The following is a 17,764-nucleotide window of genomic DNA, read 5'->3' as shown; positions in this document are numbered from 1 at the left end:
CTGAGCCACTCAAGGACATTCAGAGACTTGCCCCGAAGCCACTCCTGCATTGTTTTGGCTATGTGCTAAGGGTTGTTGTCCTGCTAGAAGGTGAACCTTCGCCCCAGTCTGAGGTCCTGAGCGCTCTGGAGCAGGTTTTCATCAATAATCTCTCTGTACTTTGCTCCGTTCATCTTTGCCTCGATCCTGACTAGTCTCCAGGTCCCTGCCGCTGTAAAACATCCCCACAGCATGATGCTGCCACCACCATGCTTCACCGTAGGGATGGTGCCAGGTTTCCTCCAGACGTGACGCTTGGCATTCAGGCCAAAGAGTTCAATTTTGGTTTCATCAGACCAGAGAATCTTGTTTCTCATGGTCTAAGAGTCCACTGTGTTCTTGTGGACCTTCAATGCTGCAGAAATGTTTTGGTACCCTTCCCCAGATCTGTGCCTCGAAACAATCCTGTCTCGGAGCTCTACGGACAATTCCTTCAACCTCATGGCTTGGTTTTTGCTCTGACATGCAATGTCAACTGTGGGACCTTATATAGAAAGGTGTGTGCCTTTCCAAATCATGTCCAATCAATTTAATTTACCACAGGTGGACTCCAATCAAGTTGTAGAAACATCTCAAGGATGATCAATGGAAACAGGATGCAACTGATCTCAATTTCGAGTCTCATAGCAAAGGGTCTGAATACTTATGTAAATATGGTATTTTTTAAAATATATATTTTTATAAATATGCAAACATTTATAAAAACCTGTTTTCGCTTTCTCATTATGGTGTAGGTTGATGAGGGCAAAAAAATATTTAATATATTTATATATATAGAATAAGGCTGTAACGTAATAAAATGTGGAAAAAGTCCAGGGGTCTGAATACTTTCCGAATGCACTGTAGATTATTTGTGTGTCTGTTTGCGTTCTTTTTAAGATTTTGGATGTGTCACACACAGTGCATGTCTAAAATAGCGGACAGTGACTCCTACCAGACCTTGAGTCAATAAACAAATTGAGAACCATCGGACGCTCAAATCCTCCAGTGTACCATTACCGTCAGGCCCAATGAATATACCGACCAGTGCCCCCGACAAATCCCTCAACGCAATCCGGCTAAAGGACTGCAAGCTGGCGTCACCTCGAATTGAGTCAAGACTAAGAGAGGATGCCGCACGGTTGCAAAGAGCCATGTCTCACCTTCAGGAGTCAGGTTAGCATATTTTCATTATTGTAAGCCGACATTTCGATTTATGGACTAGTTCAGTTACAGTGTAGGGACTTTGAACACATTTTCAATTTTATTAGAATATTCAGACTACAGCCATATTGCATTACAACAGATTGAAATGTCGTATAAAAACAATTATCACAATTGAAACTTTATAGTCTGCTATATCAGACATGAATGTAGCCTAACATTTAAATTCAGATGACAATATGTAAAGAATGTTTGACAGCCTAAACTTATTGCACACTTATGCATCTAGTGTTCTTAGCCGCATGTCCATCTCCCTCTTGCACATGCTCCCCTCTCTCTGTGTTTTTCAGGCTGGTACTGGGGCCCCCTGACAGCTACTCAGGCTAAACAAGTTCTGATTGAAGCTCCAGAGGGAACTTTCCTGTTGTGGTACAGCTCCTACCAGGGCTACCTCCTCACCCTCTGTGAAGACTAGCCTTGGCCCCACACACCTCCGCATAGAGCACACCACTGGCATGTTTGGCTTTGACTCTGTGATTGTGGCACGGCCATGACTGCGGCAGTTTGAGGGTGCTGTAGATCTGATGCAGCACTATGCCTTGACTTACAAGCATCTGGCCAGTCAAAAGGTGAGACTCTGGGCTCAAATGGAACAGGAGGGGCAAACCCTTTGCCCCCTACAGAGAAAACTCTGCAGCTCAAGCTCACCCGGCCCCTCCATAAAGTAAATATAAATATAAAGTATGACAAAAAATAAAGGTAAGTCGCTCTGGATAAGAGCATCTGCTAAATGACAAAAAAAAAAAGGCTCCCCTAGTCTCCAGCACCTTTGCCACGTCACTATTAACCAGCATTCTCGCTGCCACCAGGACTTACCCTTGCCTGGGCGGCTACACGACTTCTTGCTGGAATACCCTTTTGTGCTGTAGGAAATGTTCATCTGATGTTTTGATATTCCTGAATTAGACTGTTAAATTGGACAATTTCGATCAATGATCGATGATCAATGTCCTAATGTAGTGCTGAAAATTGGCTCTCCTTTGCTGTATACATGCTGGTTCCTAGATGACAATTTAGCAGATTTCTTTATGTGTATTTTAACATTTTAGTCATTTAGCAGACGCTCTTATCAAGGGCGACTTACAGGAGCAATTAGGGTTAAGTGCCTTGTTCAAGGGAACATCGACAGATTTTTCACCTAGTCAGCTCGGGGATTCGAAGCAGCGACCTTTTGGTTACTGGCCCAATGCTGTTAACCGCTATGTATCAGAGGCAAAATTCACCTACTTATTACTATCTTAGGTTAGCTAAATTAACAATTGGGAGTACTGAAATGGAATGCTGAAATAAATTACATACAGAAGAACATGCCAAAGGGGAATAGATAAAAGCTTTGTTATTGTTCTATAAACAGTATTGAGGAAAGATTATTGCATAATGGACCACATTCATTAAAAACACTATACACTATTCAACCAAGTGATCTGATATACCATGGCTTTTATTATAGGGATTTTTTTTATGAATATCAATCTGCTGATGTAAAAAGGGCTTTGTAAATACATTTGATTGATGAAGGATTCCGGACTATCGTCTTGCCTTAGTTGTCTTATAGTGGATATGTCTTTATGCTGCAAAGGTGGCTGATCTGAGTGTCCTATCCATTCCCATTTTCTCTGAATCCTGCAGTGTAACTTCAAGGTTGTGTAGTTTCAGCTGATCACACTTTTATTTTATTTTTTAAGACTGTCATTTTGTTACTCAATTTCAGGTCTAAATTGGGGTTGCTTTATGGATCTTCGAGATGCTGAAATAACCATCTCTTGAACTGAGGAATAACGCAATAACAAACTGTAAAAATACTTCCTCATATCCTCCTACACTGCCTTATGTACAGTGTAAATGAGTGTGCACTTATGTTATTTGCAACCATTTGAAGATTAATATTAATATTGTTGTTCATTTTTATGATGATAACTGGTCTATGTCTCAAGGTCAGGGGAATTGCCCAATTGAAACAATGTAAGAATGTAATGTAAGAGAGTGTGGCATGTTTTCAATTTTCTTGTGGATATATACTTTGGTTACGTTGTTTTACAGGTAGCATTAAAATCTTGCACTGGTTTTTAAACAATCACTGTCTGTTTGGTCATGATTTTGGACTTGAGGGAATATATAATTAAATATAGAATTGTTGTTTTTAGTCATTATGCTGAATATGTTACAGAACATTTTAGGTACTATAAGCTTCGCATGGGAGGCTACAATAAACCAAGTAAACCTAAAAGATATGTAAAATGAATGGATCATTATTTGTGTTTCCATGAAACGTTCTGCTTTTTTAATGTGAAATTCAAGTATAAGCTTAATCTATTTATTTTGTCACAGAGAATCTCATTTTTTTAGATAAGCCATAGAAATGTGATATTTTATAACTGCCTATTTTATAACTGTTTCTGTATCTGCCTCTTGAGAATGATTGAGAATAGCAAAAGTGCATTTTAACAGTATTTTGCTTAATCCCTTGACCTTGTTTACTCAGCTCAGCTTGAGCTCACCGCTCTTTCTAGGAAGATAAAGACAGGGAAAATGCAGTGTTCTTTGAGGAAACCATAGAAACTGAGAGAGAGTGTGTGTTGCAGAGAGTGGGGGGAGTCTTTTACCTTTCCCAGAATGATTAAGCCTGTTTCTGTTTGACTCCAGTTCAACCACAGACTCTTTGTGAAGTGTCTCAGATTTTTCCTTTAATTTCAATGTGGACATTCAATGATTATTGTACAAAAACAATCTCCCCCTCGCAGCTTACATCATTGCAGAAAGATACTGTGATTGTGCACAGAGAAGGTTGGGGCTTATGCTGTAGTAATATGATCTTTCACTAATGCAGAGGTGTGTGTGTGTCTGAATGTGTCTGAGTGAGTCTGTGCCTGTGTGTCGGTGTGTGTTTTTGTTGAGCCTATTGAATAACTCAGTTCCTGGAATGAGGATTCCTGGAGGCTGCTGCACCCACAACTCACATCCACCGGATTCCCACTCAAAGCCCCAACTACAGAAAGAGAGAGGAAGAGAGAAAAATAGACAGAGACAGAGAAAGAGAGTGTGGCGGGTTAAGATGATTTTGAACAATCACTTTTCATGCCCTTTTCCACAATAATTTGCCATATTCATTCTTGTCTAATCAAACATCTTTATTACAGCTCTTTATAGCTTTACTACACATTCTTATCTACTGCTTACTTACCAGTAAGTGACTTCCTTAGAGGACCCTGACCTTGAACAAAACACTGTACATTATTGAAATAGCAGGTATGATTAATGAAAACACATATCGTATTTTAAAAAAATGATATATTGAATAAACAAACACAAATTACTCCGCTGTAGATAGGCTCTTTAGAACTGCCCAAATAATCAAAATGTTCTAGATTCAAAACACGCATAAACAGCAGAGCAACAAGTAGATGTACAGTAAATGCCCATGCCTTGAATTAATTTAGGTTTACATAGACCCACAAGTGCAAAGATGATTTCATCTTCCAAGCACCAACATGAGTGGAGGTCTCACATCAGGACAAACTTTCTCAGTGCCAAATATGATTGCTCTTTACTTTCTCCATTCTCTCCATCCCTGAACAAAGACACATCTTTTTCCCAACGTTTACCATAAGTCACCATGGTCTCCTTACTCTATGGTTCACAATGTACATGTTGGTTTCCCCCCCAATTTGACCAAGCTTTGTCCATTATCCGCCCTGTGCCTTCTCTCATTGTGTCTGCCTGCAGTTCTTGGTATTGAACTGGCTGCCTTTGTGCCAGACATGGAGTCATCTGTTCACATGAGCTTGTTCTCTGTTTTCCAGGGCCTAGCGAGGGGAAGGGATTGGTGGAGCAGAGCCCAATGGAGAGAGGGAGGGAGAGGGATGCACAAAAGAGTTGTTCTGATAATTAGTTTATTGCAATTCCGTCTGTCTATATTCCTGGAAGGAGGGAAATGCTGTGAGTCAACCCTCTCACTGCTGCACCCACTACCTCTTCCACCGCTCCTTCCTCCATACATTCCTAGCCCCTCAAGCGTATATGCATGCATACTCCAACTCTGCCACCACATGCTAAACAAGGCGCAGAAAGGCATTTCTACTGCAATATGCCCAGTAAAAAATGAAACAATATTGCTGCATTTGATTGGGGTCTTTAGTTGTTCTTGATCACATTACCTGGCCAGAAAAAAACTCTGGGTCCTCGAGATAGAGGTTAAGGCCACTGACGTTCAATTTCACCCCATACAACTAAATCTCAACCCACCATACAACTACCCTCAAAAGAAGAAAAATTTGTAGTTGAACTTAACACAATATACAGGCCTACTAATATACCAAAGACTATCTGGTAAATTGGTTTGACGGTCCTTAAATGGTGTACAGTATGAGTTTGGCGACACGTACCGACGTATCAGGTGCATAGCACTCAGCTTCTGTCTGTTCCAGAGACGCTTCATTGGCTGCATTCCTCCGTCGCCCATTCCTTGCGTTCGTGATTTGGATTGTCAATCAAAGGGCTATTTTGTTTTCTTCCTGGCTAGCTGCAAAGTGACAGAGGAGTAACATTCGGTGAGTTTTCATTACAACCACTTTCCTGATTAAGGTAAATTGGACACAATTTAGAGCTAGCAATATGGTTATCTGCAGTGGGACTCTTCTAAGACACTTGCAATACGCCAAAGTGAAAAATAAATTGAGCTGCGCAAGCCAAAAGCTGTGCTACCAGGTTGATCTGTGACATAACGTTAGCTGGAGCTGCTCAATTCAGCAAGCTAAACGCACGACATTGCTTACATAACAACTTTAACGAGCCAAGAAATACAGCTAGTTACTAGGTTACCTAACATCGGGTTAAGCCCGGTTTATGCTACACGATTTTGGCCACCCAAAGCCGTCATACAACCAAGTGTGAATCTTTAAATTATTTGTAATAATTTAGCAAGAAATGTGAGTATTAGTTTGCTAACGCTAAATCAGATGGGTAAAATGTGACTTCTATTATGGGTCATATGCTCTCTACTATTACCATTTCACGTGGAAACCGTGGCTGGAAAGCAGATTTGAGGCCTCCATAAAAAAGCTTGCCATCATAGCTAGCTGTTGTGAGTGAAACTATTTACTCTGTGCTCTTTGATCTATCTATATCAAATCTGGGTGAAGATTTCTCAGCCTTTTCCCCCTCTTTCTCATATGCCTAACCATGTGATTATATATTTGTTGGTCTTTTGGCCCTCTCAGGCAGATTTCACACTGATTAGTTAAAGGGGAGAGACCATGTGGAAGTCACATGAGCAACAAGGATGAGGCAAAAGCAACTGGGAGGAAACTGGTTGAGGAGAGGACTGCTGCCGCCTAACTTCTCAATCCGACTGGGGATTTGCTGCTTCTGAAGCCTGGCTGGGACAGCCTAGCAGCCCCTGACCCACCCTCCACCCACACATATGCAATGAACAGCACTACTCAGCCCCCTGCCACCATAGACGGGGATGTGGCAGTCAGCGCCGTGTTGGTACCATTCTTCCTGATCACCTTCATCGGGATAGTTGCAGCTGTGGTGAGTGGCTAACAGGGACATCACATGTTGGCATACAGTTAAGAAGTACTACTTTGATGAGTTAAAGCTTTTGATTTAAGAGCTTATAAAAGGACTGCATTACAACTCCGGCATTTTTATTTGAACCAGCTAAACTAGTTATCTTTTTTATTGCAGGTGCTTTATGTGCGCAAGAAGAGAAGGTAACTTCCTTTTATTCTCTTTCTTATTACTCTCAGCAGGTGTATGGTTACTTATTAAAGCTACATTATGTAACTTTTTGGGTGACCTGGCAAATTCACATAGAGATGCAGCGGTCTAAGGCACTGCATCTCAGTGCTTGAGGCGTCACTAGAGACCCCCTGGTTCGATTCCAGGCTGTATCACAACCGGCCGTGATTGGGAGTCCCATAGGGCGGCGCACAATTGGCCCAGTGTCCTCCGGGTTTGGCTGGTGTAGGCCGTCATTGTAAATAAGAATTTGTTCTTAACTGACTTGCCTAGTTAAATAAAGGTAAAATAAAAATACATAAATAAGAAGCGGTAGATCTGTTCTATGTGTGCTATTTCTATGGTTCTCTTAAATTGAGTTTTTGTGTCTTTTACTTTCGGTTAATTACACCAGCTTTAAACAGATGAAAATACAATATTTTTGGTTATGGAAAATATATTTCACAGCGGTTTAGATGGTACAAGGATTCTCTACACAATGGCTGCTTGTTTTGTCAAATAAACTATTAGAATTTTAGCAAACAGAAAATGGTGGAGTGATTTATGCATAGTGCACCTTTAAATTGGCCAACTCCTTTTGAACAATACACAGAAATCTTACAATAATGTCAAGAAATTGTCTTCTTGCATTGGTCACCTTGTCACGGTACACTCCTTTCCTATTGTGTGTTTCAGAATTGACAGGCTCCGGCACCAGTTGCTTCCAGTCTATACTTACGACCCCTCCGAAGAATTACATGAAGTTGAACAGGAAATGCTGTGGAAAGAGGAAGATACGAAGGTATGATTTCACCCTCGTCTTCGTCTATGAATCAATTGAAAGGCTGCAGTAACATCTGAGATCCTTCCCTATGTGGCACTTTTACAAACACTAGATGGCGACATTGGCCACGCATAAATAAAGGCCTTTTTATTTAATGTAGTAGTATCAAATGGAGCAGCTTTGTGCTTCATCTTTGTAAAAAAAAAAAATACAATACCAGTCAAAGGTTTGGACTCATTCCAGAGTTTGCCTTTATTTTTACTATTTTCTACATTGTAGAATAATAGTGAAGACATCAAAACTATGAAATAACACGTATGGAATCATGAAGTAACCAAAAAAGTGTTAAACAAATCAAAATATATTTTACATTTGAGATTCTTCAAAGTAGCCACCCTTTGCCTTGATGACAGCTTTGCACACTCTTGGCATTCTCTCAACCAGTTTCATGAGGTAGTCACCTGGAATGCATTTCAATTAACAGGTGTGCCTTGTTAAAAGTTAATTTGTGGAATTTCTTTCCTTCTTAATGCGTTTGAGCCAATCAGTTGTGTTGTTACAAGGTAGGGTGGTATACAGAAGATCGCCCTATTTGTTAAAAGACAAAGTCCATATTATGGCAAGAACAGCTCAAATAAGCAAAGAGAAACGACAGTCCATCATTACTTTAAGACATGAAGGTCAGTCAATACGGAAAATGTCAAGAACTTTGAAAGTTTCTTCAGGTGCAGTCGCAAAAACCATCAAGCGCTATGATGAAACTGGCTCTCATGATGTCCACCACAGGAATGGAAGACCCAGAGTTACCTCTGCTGCAGAGGATAAGTTCATTAGAGTTAACTTCACCTCAGATTGCAGCCCAAATAAATGCTTCACAGAGTTCAAGTAACAGACACATCTCAACATCAACTGTTCAGTGGAGACTGCTTGAATCAGGCCTTCATGGTCGAATTGCTGCAAAGAAAGTACTACTAAAGGATACCAATAAGAAGAAGAGACTTGCTTGGGCCAAGAAACACGAGAAATTGACATTAGACCAGTGGAAAGCTGTCCTTTGGTCTGATGAGTCCAAATTTGAGATTTTTGGTTCCAACCGCTGTGTCTTTGTGAGATGCAGAATAGGTGAACGGATGATCTCTGCATGTATGGTCCCCATCGTGAAGCATGGAGGAGGAGTTTTGATGGTGTGGGGATGCTTTGCTGGTGACACTGTCTATGATTTATTTAGAATTCAAGGAGCTCTTAACCAGCATGGCTACCACAGCATTCTGCAGCGATACGCCATCCCATCTGGTTTGCAGTTAGTGGGACTATTATTTGTTTTTCAACAGGACAATGACCCAAAACAGACCTCCAGGCTGTATAAGGGCTATTTGACCAAGGAGAGTGATTGAGTGCTACATTTACATTTACATTTTTGTCATTTAGCAGACGCTCTTATCCAGAGCGACTTACAGGAGCAATTAGGGTTAAGTGCCTTGCTCAAGGGCACATCGACAGATTTTTCACCTAGTCGGCTCTGGGATTAGAACCAGCGACCTTTCGGTTACTGGCACAACGCTCTTAACCACTAAGCTACCTGCCGCCCTACATCAGATGACCTGGCCTCCACAATCACCTGACCTCAACCCAATTGAGATGGTTTGGGATGAGTTGGACCGCAGCGTGAAGGAAAAGCAGCCAACAAGTGCTCAGCATATGTGGGAACACCTTCAAGACTGTTGGAAAAGCATTCCTCATGAAGCTGGTTGAGAGAATGCCAAGAGTGTGCAAAGCTGTCAAGGCAAAGGGTGGCTACTTTGAAGAATCTCAAATATAAAATATATTTTGATTTGTTTAACACCTTTTTGGTTACTACATGATTCCATGTGTGTTATTTCATGGTTTTGATGTCTTCACTATTATTATACAATGTAGAAAATAGTAAAAATAAAGAAAAACCGTTGAATGAGTTGGTGTGTCCAAACTTTTGACTGGTACTGTATATATTTTAATAAAAGATCAGTCCTGAAAGTGGAGCTGTAGGATAATCAGTGCTGCCTTTAAAAAATATTTGATGAATGACGATATTAACTAATGTAGAGATTTATTTGAGAACTTGGTCAACCGCAGGTCGCCTAGCGGTTAATGGTGTGGGGCCAGTAACCGAAAGGTCGCTGGTTTGAATCCCCAAGCCGACTAGGTGCAAAATATGCCGATGTGCCCTTGAGCAAGGCACTTAACCCTAATTGCTCTTGTAAGTTGCTCTGGATAAGAGCGTCTCCTAAATGACAAAAATGTAAAGATAGGTTTATTTTGCAGAGATGCGGTATGACTATGCACCCTCGCTTATATGTGAAAAGAGTTTGTAGCATCCTGACCGCGCGTCGGATGTCTTTCTATCTCCCAGAGAATATTGTCTCCCGAATTGCTATCACTTTACGTTTCTGCGCGGTATAAATTGCGTGTCGGCCGCGTGGGGAAAAACTCCCCTAGCTGGATCTGTTGGAGCTTGAGGTGTCGTTTCCAACACTGGTGTAAGTCAATTCAGCTGTAGGCACACCTTGTGGGTCACTTAAGATATTTGCACACAGTGTTTATTTCAAATGCATGCCATATACAACAGTAATGACTGTCGCCTGAGTTTATCTGAAATCTAGTATGTGACTTTGTGTCTTCAGGTGGTGAAGGGTTGGGCACGATCCTACCAGCAGCAACGTCCCCTGTTGATGAAAGATACCCATGCATGAGTGTGTTGGAGCAGGACATAGATCTGTGACATCATACAGATCAGTGGAGTTAACCCTTGAGATGCCAGATTTGTCAATCATTCAACACAAAGGGGATTTAGGAAAAGCATGGACAAGTGTGGAGAACAGCCTGTCATGCCTTCCGCATCATCACAGACTTTGTCATTACCACCGTCATGCTCCTCCTCATCATCAGTCATCATCATCTCTGTTGGAGCATTTACTTTGTACAGTGTCAGCCTCTAAGCTAAGGGGAGGTTGGTTATTATGTGATTGTGAACCTCTGATGCCATGCCCGTGTGCCCAAAAGCTGCACCATACCCTAAACCACGACATGTTGGCTAACTACTGGTGGACATTTATTTATTTGAGATTATTTATTCACGTTTTTTTTTAACTGTGTTTGTGTGTTATGATGTGGGAGTTACTGAAGCTAAGATGGTACCATCAATCCAGACTAGACATGGGGGTGTTACATTTGCCTAAAATGTCTATTGTTGCTGTTTTAAGTAGTAGTATACCAGTGAGATTAGCAAAGCCTTGACATTTGGTGGGATGCTTACCGTTGTACTACTAGTTTTAGTGGTGTAAATTTAGTTTACTATGTCCCTCACGTTTCAATGTCATAGAAGTTACACAGAAGGTATGCAATCAATCAGTTTGAGTCCTTAAGTTACTGTTTTGGTTCCCTGTTTGTGGCACATTGAATACCATTATCAAAGCATCCAAAAGAATACCTCCTCCTCGTCATCATCCAGATACTGTATGTTATGATGAAAAGGTGGTGAAATCAGAAGGAGGATGTGTAGAGAGAAGAGATGGCAAATGAATGTAGCTTGTCAACCAACCTCCCCCTACCCCACCCACTCCTCTCCACTATTTAGCTGTGACTACTGCCCTAAAAATGTCCTGTTGGGAAGACAGGGCACCAGGATAATTGTTCTTCTAGCGGAATAATCCCATTCGAAGAATGCCGTAGGCCTGACTGTATACAGTACTCAGGAAACCTCAGCCACCAATATCTTTAAAGAAATAAGTGACCAGTGATTCATCCTTGAATTACATGTGCTCTAAGTTACCTTCCTTTCCTCCTTGCATTTGTGAATGTCATGTACAGTGGGGGAAAAAGTATTTAGTCAGCCACCAATTGTGCAAGTTCTCCCACTTAAAAAGATGAGAGGCCTGTAATTTTCATCATAGGTACACGTCAACTATGACAGACAAAATGAGAATATTTTTTCCAGAAAATCACATTGTAGGATTTTTTATGAATTTATTTGCAAATTATGGTGGAAAATAAGTATTTGGTCAATAACAAAAGTTTCTCAATACTTTGTTATATACCCTTTGTTGGCAATGACACAGGTCAAACGTTTTCTATAAGTCTTCACAAGGTTTTCACACACTGTTGCTGGTATTTTGGCCCATTCCTCCATGCAGATCTCCTCTAGAGCAGTGATGTTTTGGGGCTGTCGCTGGGCAACACAGACTTTCAACTCCCTCTAAAGATTTTCTATGGGGTTGAGATCTGGAGACTGGCTAGGCCACTCCAGGACCTTGAAATGCTTCTTACGAAGCCACTCCTTCGTTGCCCGGGCGGTGTGTTTGGGATCATTGTCATGCTGAAAGACCCAGCCACGTTTCATCTTCAATGCCCTTGCTGATGGAAGGAGGTTTTCACTCAAAATCTCACGATACATGGCCCCATTCATTCTTTCCTTTACACGGATCAGTCGTCCTGGTCCCTTTGCAGAAAAACAGCCCCAAAGCATGATGTTTCCACCCCCATGCTTCACAGTAGGTATGGTGTTCTTTGGATGCAACTCAGCATTCTTTGTCCTCCAAACATGACGAGTTGAGTTTTTACCAAAAAGTTCTATTTTGGTTTCATCTGACCATATGACATTCTCCCAATCCTCTTCTGGATCATCCAAATGCACTGTAGCAAACTTCAGACGGGCCTGGACATGTACTGGCTTAAGCAGGGGGACACGTCTGGCACTGCAGGATTTGAGTCCCTGGCGGCGTAGTGTGTTACTGATGGTCGGCTTTGTTACTTTGGTCCCAGCTCCCTGCAGGTCATTCACTAGGTCCCCCCTGTGTGGTTCTGGGATTTTTGCTCACCGTTCTTGTGATCATTTTGACCCCACGGGGTGAGATCTTGCGTGGAGCCCCAGATCGAGGGAGATTATCAGTGGTCTTGTATGTCTTCCATTTCCTAATAATTGCTCCCACAGTTGATTTCTTCAAACCAAGCTGCTTACCTATTGCAGATTCAGTCTTCCCAGCATGGTGCAGGTCTACAATTTTGTTTCTGGTGTCCTTTGACAGCTATTTGGTCTTGGCCATAGTGGAGTTTGGAGTGTGACTGTTTGAGGTTGTGGACAGGTGTCTTTTATACTGATAACAAGTTCAAACAGGTGCCATTAATACAGGTAAAAAGTGGAGGACAGAGGAGCCTCTTTAAGAAGAAGTTACAGATCTGTGAGAGCCAGAAATCTTGCTTGTTTGTAGGTGACCAAATACTTATTTTCCACCATAATTTGCAAATAAATTCATAAAAAATCCTACAATGTGATTTTCTGGATTTTTTTTCTTCTCAATTTGTCTGTCATAGTTGACGTGTACCTATGAATAAAATTACAGGCCTCTCATCTTTTTAAGTGGGAGAACTTGCACAATTGGTGGCTGACTAAATACTTTCCCCCCCCCACTGTATTTAGGATGAGAAGGATGAAGGCTTCCATTGAAATCAATCATCTTATCAGCACATGTACAGTACCAGTCAAAAGTTTGGACACACCTACTCATTCAAGGGTTTTTCTTTCTTTTTACTATTTTCTACATTGTAGAATAATAGTGAAGACATCAAAACTATGAAATAACACAAATGGAATTATGTAGTAACTAAAGTGTTAAAAATATCAAAATATATTTTATATTTGAGTTCCCACATATGCTGAGCACTTGTTGGCTGCTTTTCCTTCACTCTGCCGTCCGACTCATCCCAAACCATCTCAATTGGGTTGAGGTCGGGGGATTGTGGAGGCCAGGTCATCTGACGCAGCACTCCATCACTCTCCTTCTTGGTCAAATAGCCCTTACACAGCCTGGAGGTGTGTTGAGTCATTGTCCTGTTGAAAAACAAATGATAGTCCCACTAAGCCCAAACCAGATGGGATGGCGTATCGCTGCAGAATGCTGTGGTAGCCATGCTGTTAAGTGTGCCTTGAATTCTAAATAAATCACAGACAGTGTAACCAGCAAAGCACCCCCACACCATAACACCTCCTCCATTCTTTACGGTGGGAACTACACATGTGGAGATCATCCTTTCACCCACACTGCGTCTCACAAAGACACAGTGGTTTGAACCAAAAATCTCAAATTTGGACTCCAGACCAAAGGACAAATTTCCACAGGTCTAATTTCCATTGCTTGTGTTTCTTGGCCCAAGCAGGTCTCTTCTTCTTATTGGTGACTTTTAGTAGTGGTTTCTTTGCAGCAATTTGACCATGAAGGCCTGATTCACATAGTCCCCTCTGAACAGTAGATGTTGAGATGTGTCTGTGACTTGAACTCTGTGAAGCATTTATTTGGGCTGGTAACTCTAATTAACTTATTCTCTGCAGCAGAGGTATATCTGGGTCTTCCATTCCTGTGGTGGTCCTCATGAGAGCCAGTTTCTTCATAGCACTTGATGGTTTTTGCGACTGCACTTGAAGAAACTTTAAAAGTTCTTGAAATATTCTGTATTGACTGTACTTCATGTCTTAAAGTAATGATGGACGGTTATTTTTCTTTGCTTATTTGAGCTGTTCTTGCCATATAATGGACTTGGTCTTTTACCAAATAGGGCTATCTTCTGTATACACCCCCTCCCTACCAACACAACTGAATGTCTCAAACGCATTAAGGAAAGAAATTCCACAAATTAACTGTTAACAAGGCACACCTGAGGAATCTCAAATATAAAATATATTTGGGTTTTTTTAACACTTTTTTGGTTACTACATGATTCCATATGTGTTATTTCATAGTTTTGATGTCTTCACTATTATTCTACAATGTAAAATTAAAGGAAAACCCTTGAGTGAGTAGGTGTGTCCAAACTTTTGACTGGTATTTACAGTATGTTGGAATCCACTTGATAAGAATTTAAACATGGCTATATACACTGTGTACAAAGCATTAAGAACACCTTCCTAATATTGAGTTGCACCCCTCCCTTCTCAGAACAGCCTCAATTTGTCGGGGCATGGACTCTGCAAGGTGTCGCAAGCGTTTCACAGGGATGCTGGTGCATGTTGACTCAAATGCTTCCCACAGTTGTGTCAAGTTGGCTGGATTTTGGCCTGGCACCTACTACCATACCCCGTTCAAAGGCACTTCAATCTTTTGTCTTGCCCATTCACCCTCCGAATGGCACACATACACAATCCATGTCTCAAGGCATAAAAATCCTTCTTTAACCTGTCTCCTTCCCTTCATCTACACTGATTGAAGTGGATTCATCAAGTGACATCAATAAGGGATCATAGCTTTCACCTGGTCAGTCTATGTCATGGAAAGACTTGTTTTGTACACTCAGTGTAGAGCAGGTATTTCCATTTATTTTAATGTGGAATTGAAACTTTTGACATGAATAGTTGACTTTCTCCTGAATGCGAACTGCTACATATTACTCTCCACTATTTATAAAGTCTATGATTTAATTCCCATGCACATTAAACATATAATAATGCATTTGATTAAAATGCATTGCACTGTTCCAAACATGGCAACCCTGCTTACTATTAACAGTTTCTTTGGGGAATTGCAGTGCCAAATTCTGAAAAAATCCAGGATATAGACTGCTGATGAAAATACTAATTTTAAATTTAATTTTGACTGTTATCAAGGTTTCACACACTTGTTAAAAGACTGATTATTTGTTTTTCTTGATTGTACTGTCCATGAAGTAAACTTGTATATATCTTACAGTGAGATTATGGACATTTTACAGAGGGTCTGGATGTAAAGTAAAGCAAAAATAAAATGGAAAGAGGAGTACATGTCCAGGCTTTGTAATCATTTGATAACGTCAGTGACAATTGAAGAAACGGGGAAAGAGCTGTAATAAGCCAATGATAAACTATGTGTAATAGGTCTATAGTATACATTAGTCTCACTTTTGTTAGGCCTATACACATACAAGAGATGACCGTGAAAAATTATACATTCTTGTATTTATTGACCATTTCTGGATACAAATTGTCATAGGGCACAATAGAAATATAGACATTGTACATTTAAAAGAATGATCCCATCTCAACTTTGCATGAATTAATGTACATGGATGATGTTGGTACATAAGGGCATTGTACATTGTCAAAATATTTGCAGCTGTGAATGGATATATTTCATTACCGGAGTTCCACATGAATATGATGCGCCTCAAATGGCACCCTATTCCCTATATAGTGTACTACTTTTGAACAGTTCTCTGGTCAAAAGTAGTGCACTATAAAGGGAATAGGGTGTCATTAGGCACGTATACATGGAAAAGAGCACGGTGCCAAAGCCGCACCAAGGCCTACAACGGAATTACAACCTGGAGAGAACACCCACAGTTTTTGTCACTAAACACACACATGACAATCTGAACAAAGCTAACATTTCAGTGCACCAGAAGTACGATTTATTAAAAAGATAAAACACACCGGCTAATCGACTACAGTCAGTGAACACAGTTTGCAAAACTGACAGATCTCCCTGACTTTACACATAATTTTAGTGACCTGTCTAAGCTCGGTTTAAAAACAGAGGAGCCAAGGGGGGGAGCAATGAGCACACTTTCACTAGTAGCTAGCCAGTCATCTTTAAAATACCAAATTACAGTAAGATAAAAAAAGACTGAAAATACAAAGACTATGTAATACAAACATTTCTCAAACACTTGCCAGAGGTTACATTGTACATCTGAAACCAGTTGAAGAATGCAATATGAGAAAGTTAAAAGTAAGCAGTCATCAAGTGAGTATGAGATTCTGGGCCTTGTCAGGCACAATGCAGTTTTCCGGGTTTTTATAACTGAGGTTGTAGCAGCTTGTAGGTTTGAGGAGAGACCAAGTAACTGGACTGTGATCTAGAGATCCCCGACACTGAGAAACACAAACTAAACAAAAACAAAACTTTTTTCTGGAGTAGACAGCAGACACTGACTGTATCCTCACAGACAGAGCAGAGTATTTCAACATCCTGTACAAAGTGATGATGACACAGAACAGGCCTTGGGCATGTAAAGAGGTGAAATGGAATGATCAGCTATTATACAGACCCATTGGATAAAACAGTGCCACAACAGTAACAATCCAGCTCCTAGTTTGGCCAACCACAGTTTGTTTCACCTAGAACTGACCAAGTGGCGACGGGTCACAACAAGTACTGTAGACTGGAGGACCACATTAAGAGGAACAGCAGATGCCACAGAGTTCAATAAAAGCTCCCTGGAGTGATGAGAGAATGTAGCCCCTACTCAATGAATGCCTACCCATCCTTAAGCCATTATGACATTATTATGTTGAGTTTTCGTAGACGTCAAAGCAGCACAATTCCTCAGGTATTTGAGGGCATGTAATGACCCGGAGGAACATGATAAAAAACAATCAATCTGATCAGATCTTTGATCAATAACAGTACTTTAGTTTACACAAGCCTTTTCCAGTGGAGCCCCAAAGAGGCTATAGGGAGACAAGCACAAGCCACACCAGAGAGGCTAGTAAGGGACAGCTTATTTTGGGAGGGAGGGGGAACAATTCTGCACAATCAAAGGATTAACAGGGAGAGGTCTACTACAGAGATTATACATGAATAACATTGCTATAATCATATATTTAATGCTCATACTGTATATCCTCAAGATCACTGGTAAGTACAGTTGAAGTCGGATGTTTACATACACTTAGGTCAGAGTCATTAAAACTCGTTTTTCAACCACTCCAAATTTCTTGTTAACTATAGTTTTGGCAAGTCGGTTAGGACATCTACTTTGTGCATGACAAGTAATTTTTCCAACAATTGTTTACAGACAGATTATTTCACTTATAATTCACTGTATCACAATTCCAGTGGGTCAGAAGTTTACATACACTAAGTTGACTGTGCCTTTAAACAGCTTGGAAAATTCCTGAAAATTATGTCATGGCTTTAGAAGCTCCTGATAAGTTAATTGATATCATTTGAGTCAATTGGAGGTGTCCCTGTCGATGTATTTCAAGGCCTACCTTCAAACTCAGTGCCTCTTTGC

The 17,764-nt window shown here is 40.8% G+C and overlaps 2 protein-coding genes and 1 long non-coding RNA gene across 3 annotated transcripts; 2 read left to right on the top strand and 1 right to left on the bottom strand.

Annotated features, from left to right (window-relative positions):
* The first annotated feature begins 935 nt into the window (after positions 1-935).
* LOC121537270 (suppressor of cytokine signaling 2-like) lies at positions 936-2,112 on the top strand. Its single transcript, XM_045206843.1, has 2 exons — positions 936-1,194; positions 1,533-2,112. Exons 1-2 carry the CDS (start codon positions 1,050-1,052, stop codon positions 1,655-1,657), a joined length of 270 nt encoding a protein of 89 aa, XP_045062778.1. The 5' UTR covers positions 936-1,049; the 3' UTR covers positions 1,658-2,112.
* Positions 2,113-3,951: 1,839 nt separating this feature from the next.
* LOC121537521 lies at positions 3,952-6,328 on the bottom strand. The gene is made up of 3 exons (XR_005995094.1): positions 6,247-6,328; positions 5,625-5,761; positions 3,952-4,228 (listed from the first exon to the last, which is right to left on the bottom strand). It is a non-coding gene; the product is annotated as an uncharacterized LOC121537521 (long non-coding RNA).
* smim29 (small integral membrane protein 29) lies at positions 5,691-11,641 on the top strand. The gene is made up of 5 exons (XM_041845128.1): positions 5,691-5,789; positions 6,459-6,774; positions 6,931-6,956; positions 7,660-7,765; positions 10,408-11,641. The coding sequence occupies exons 2-5, from the start codon at positions 6,667-6,669 to the stop codon at positions 10,474-10,476; spliced, it is 309 nt and encodes a 102-aa protein (XP_041701062.1). The 5' UTR covers positions 5,691-5,789; positions 6,459-6,666; the 3' UTR covers positions 10,477-11,641.
* The last annotated feature ends 6,123 nt before the right edge of the window (positions 11,642-17,764 follow it).

Source organism: Coregonus clupeaformis, chromosome 24 (assembly GCF_020615455.1).
Source record: "Coregonus clupeaformis isolate EN_2021a chromosome 24, ASM2061545v1, whole genome shotgun sequence".
Classification (NCBI taxonomy): Eukaryota; Metazoa; Chordata; class Actinopteri; order Salmoniformes; family Salmonidae; genus Coregonus; species Coregonus clupeaformis.
The sequence above is the reverse complement of the archived record's forward strand: the minus strand, read 5'-3'. Positions and strand labels throughout refer to the sequence as shown.

Excerpts from the sequence above, each read along its gene's own strand:
- smim29 (XM_041845128.1), top strand. The coding sequence starts at position 6,667 with ATGAACAGCACTACTCAGCCCCCTGCCACCATAGACGGGGATGTGGCA. Across the intron at positions 6,957-7,659 it reads TATGTGCGCAAGAAGAGAAG|AATTGACAGGCTCCGGCACC; the intron begins GTAACTTCCTTT and ends TGTGTGTTTCAG. Across the intron at positions 7,766-10,407 it reads GGAAAGAGGAAGATACGAAG|GTGGTGAAGGGTTGGGCACG; the intron begins GTATGATTTCAC and ends TTGTGTCTTCAG.
- LOC121537270 (XM_045206843.1), top strand. The coding sequence starts at position 1,050 with ATGAATATACCGACCAGTGCCCCCGACAAATCCCTCAACGCAATCCGG. Across the intron at positions 1,195-1,532 it reads GTCTCACCTTCAGGAGTCAG|GCTGGTACTGGGGCCCCCTG; the intron begins GTTAGCATATTT and ends TGTGTTTTTCAG.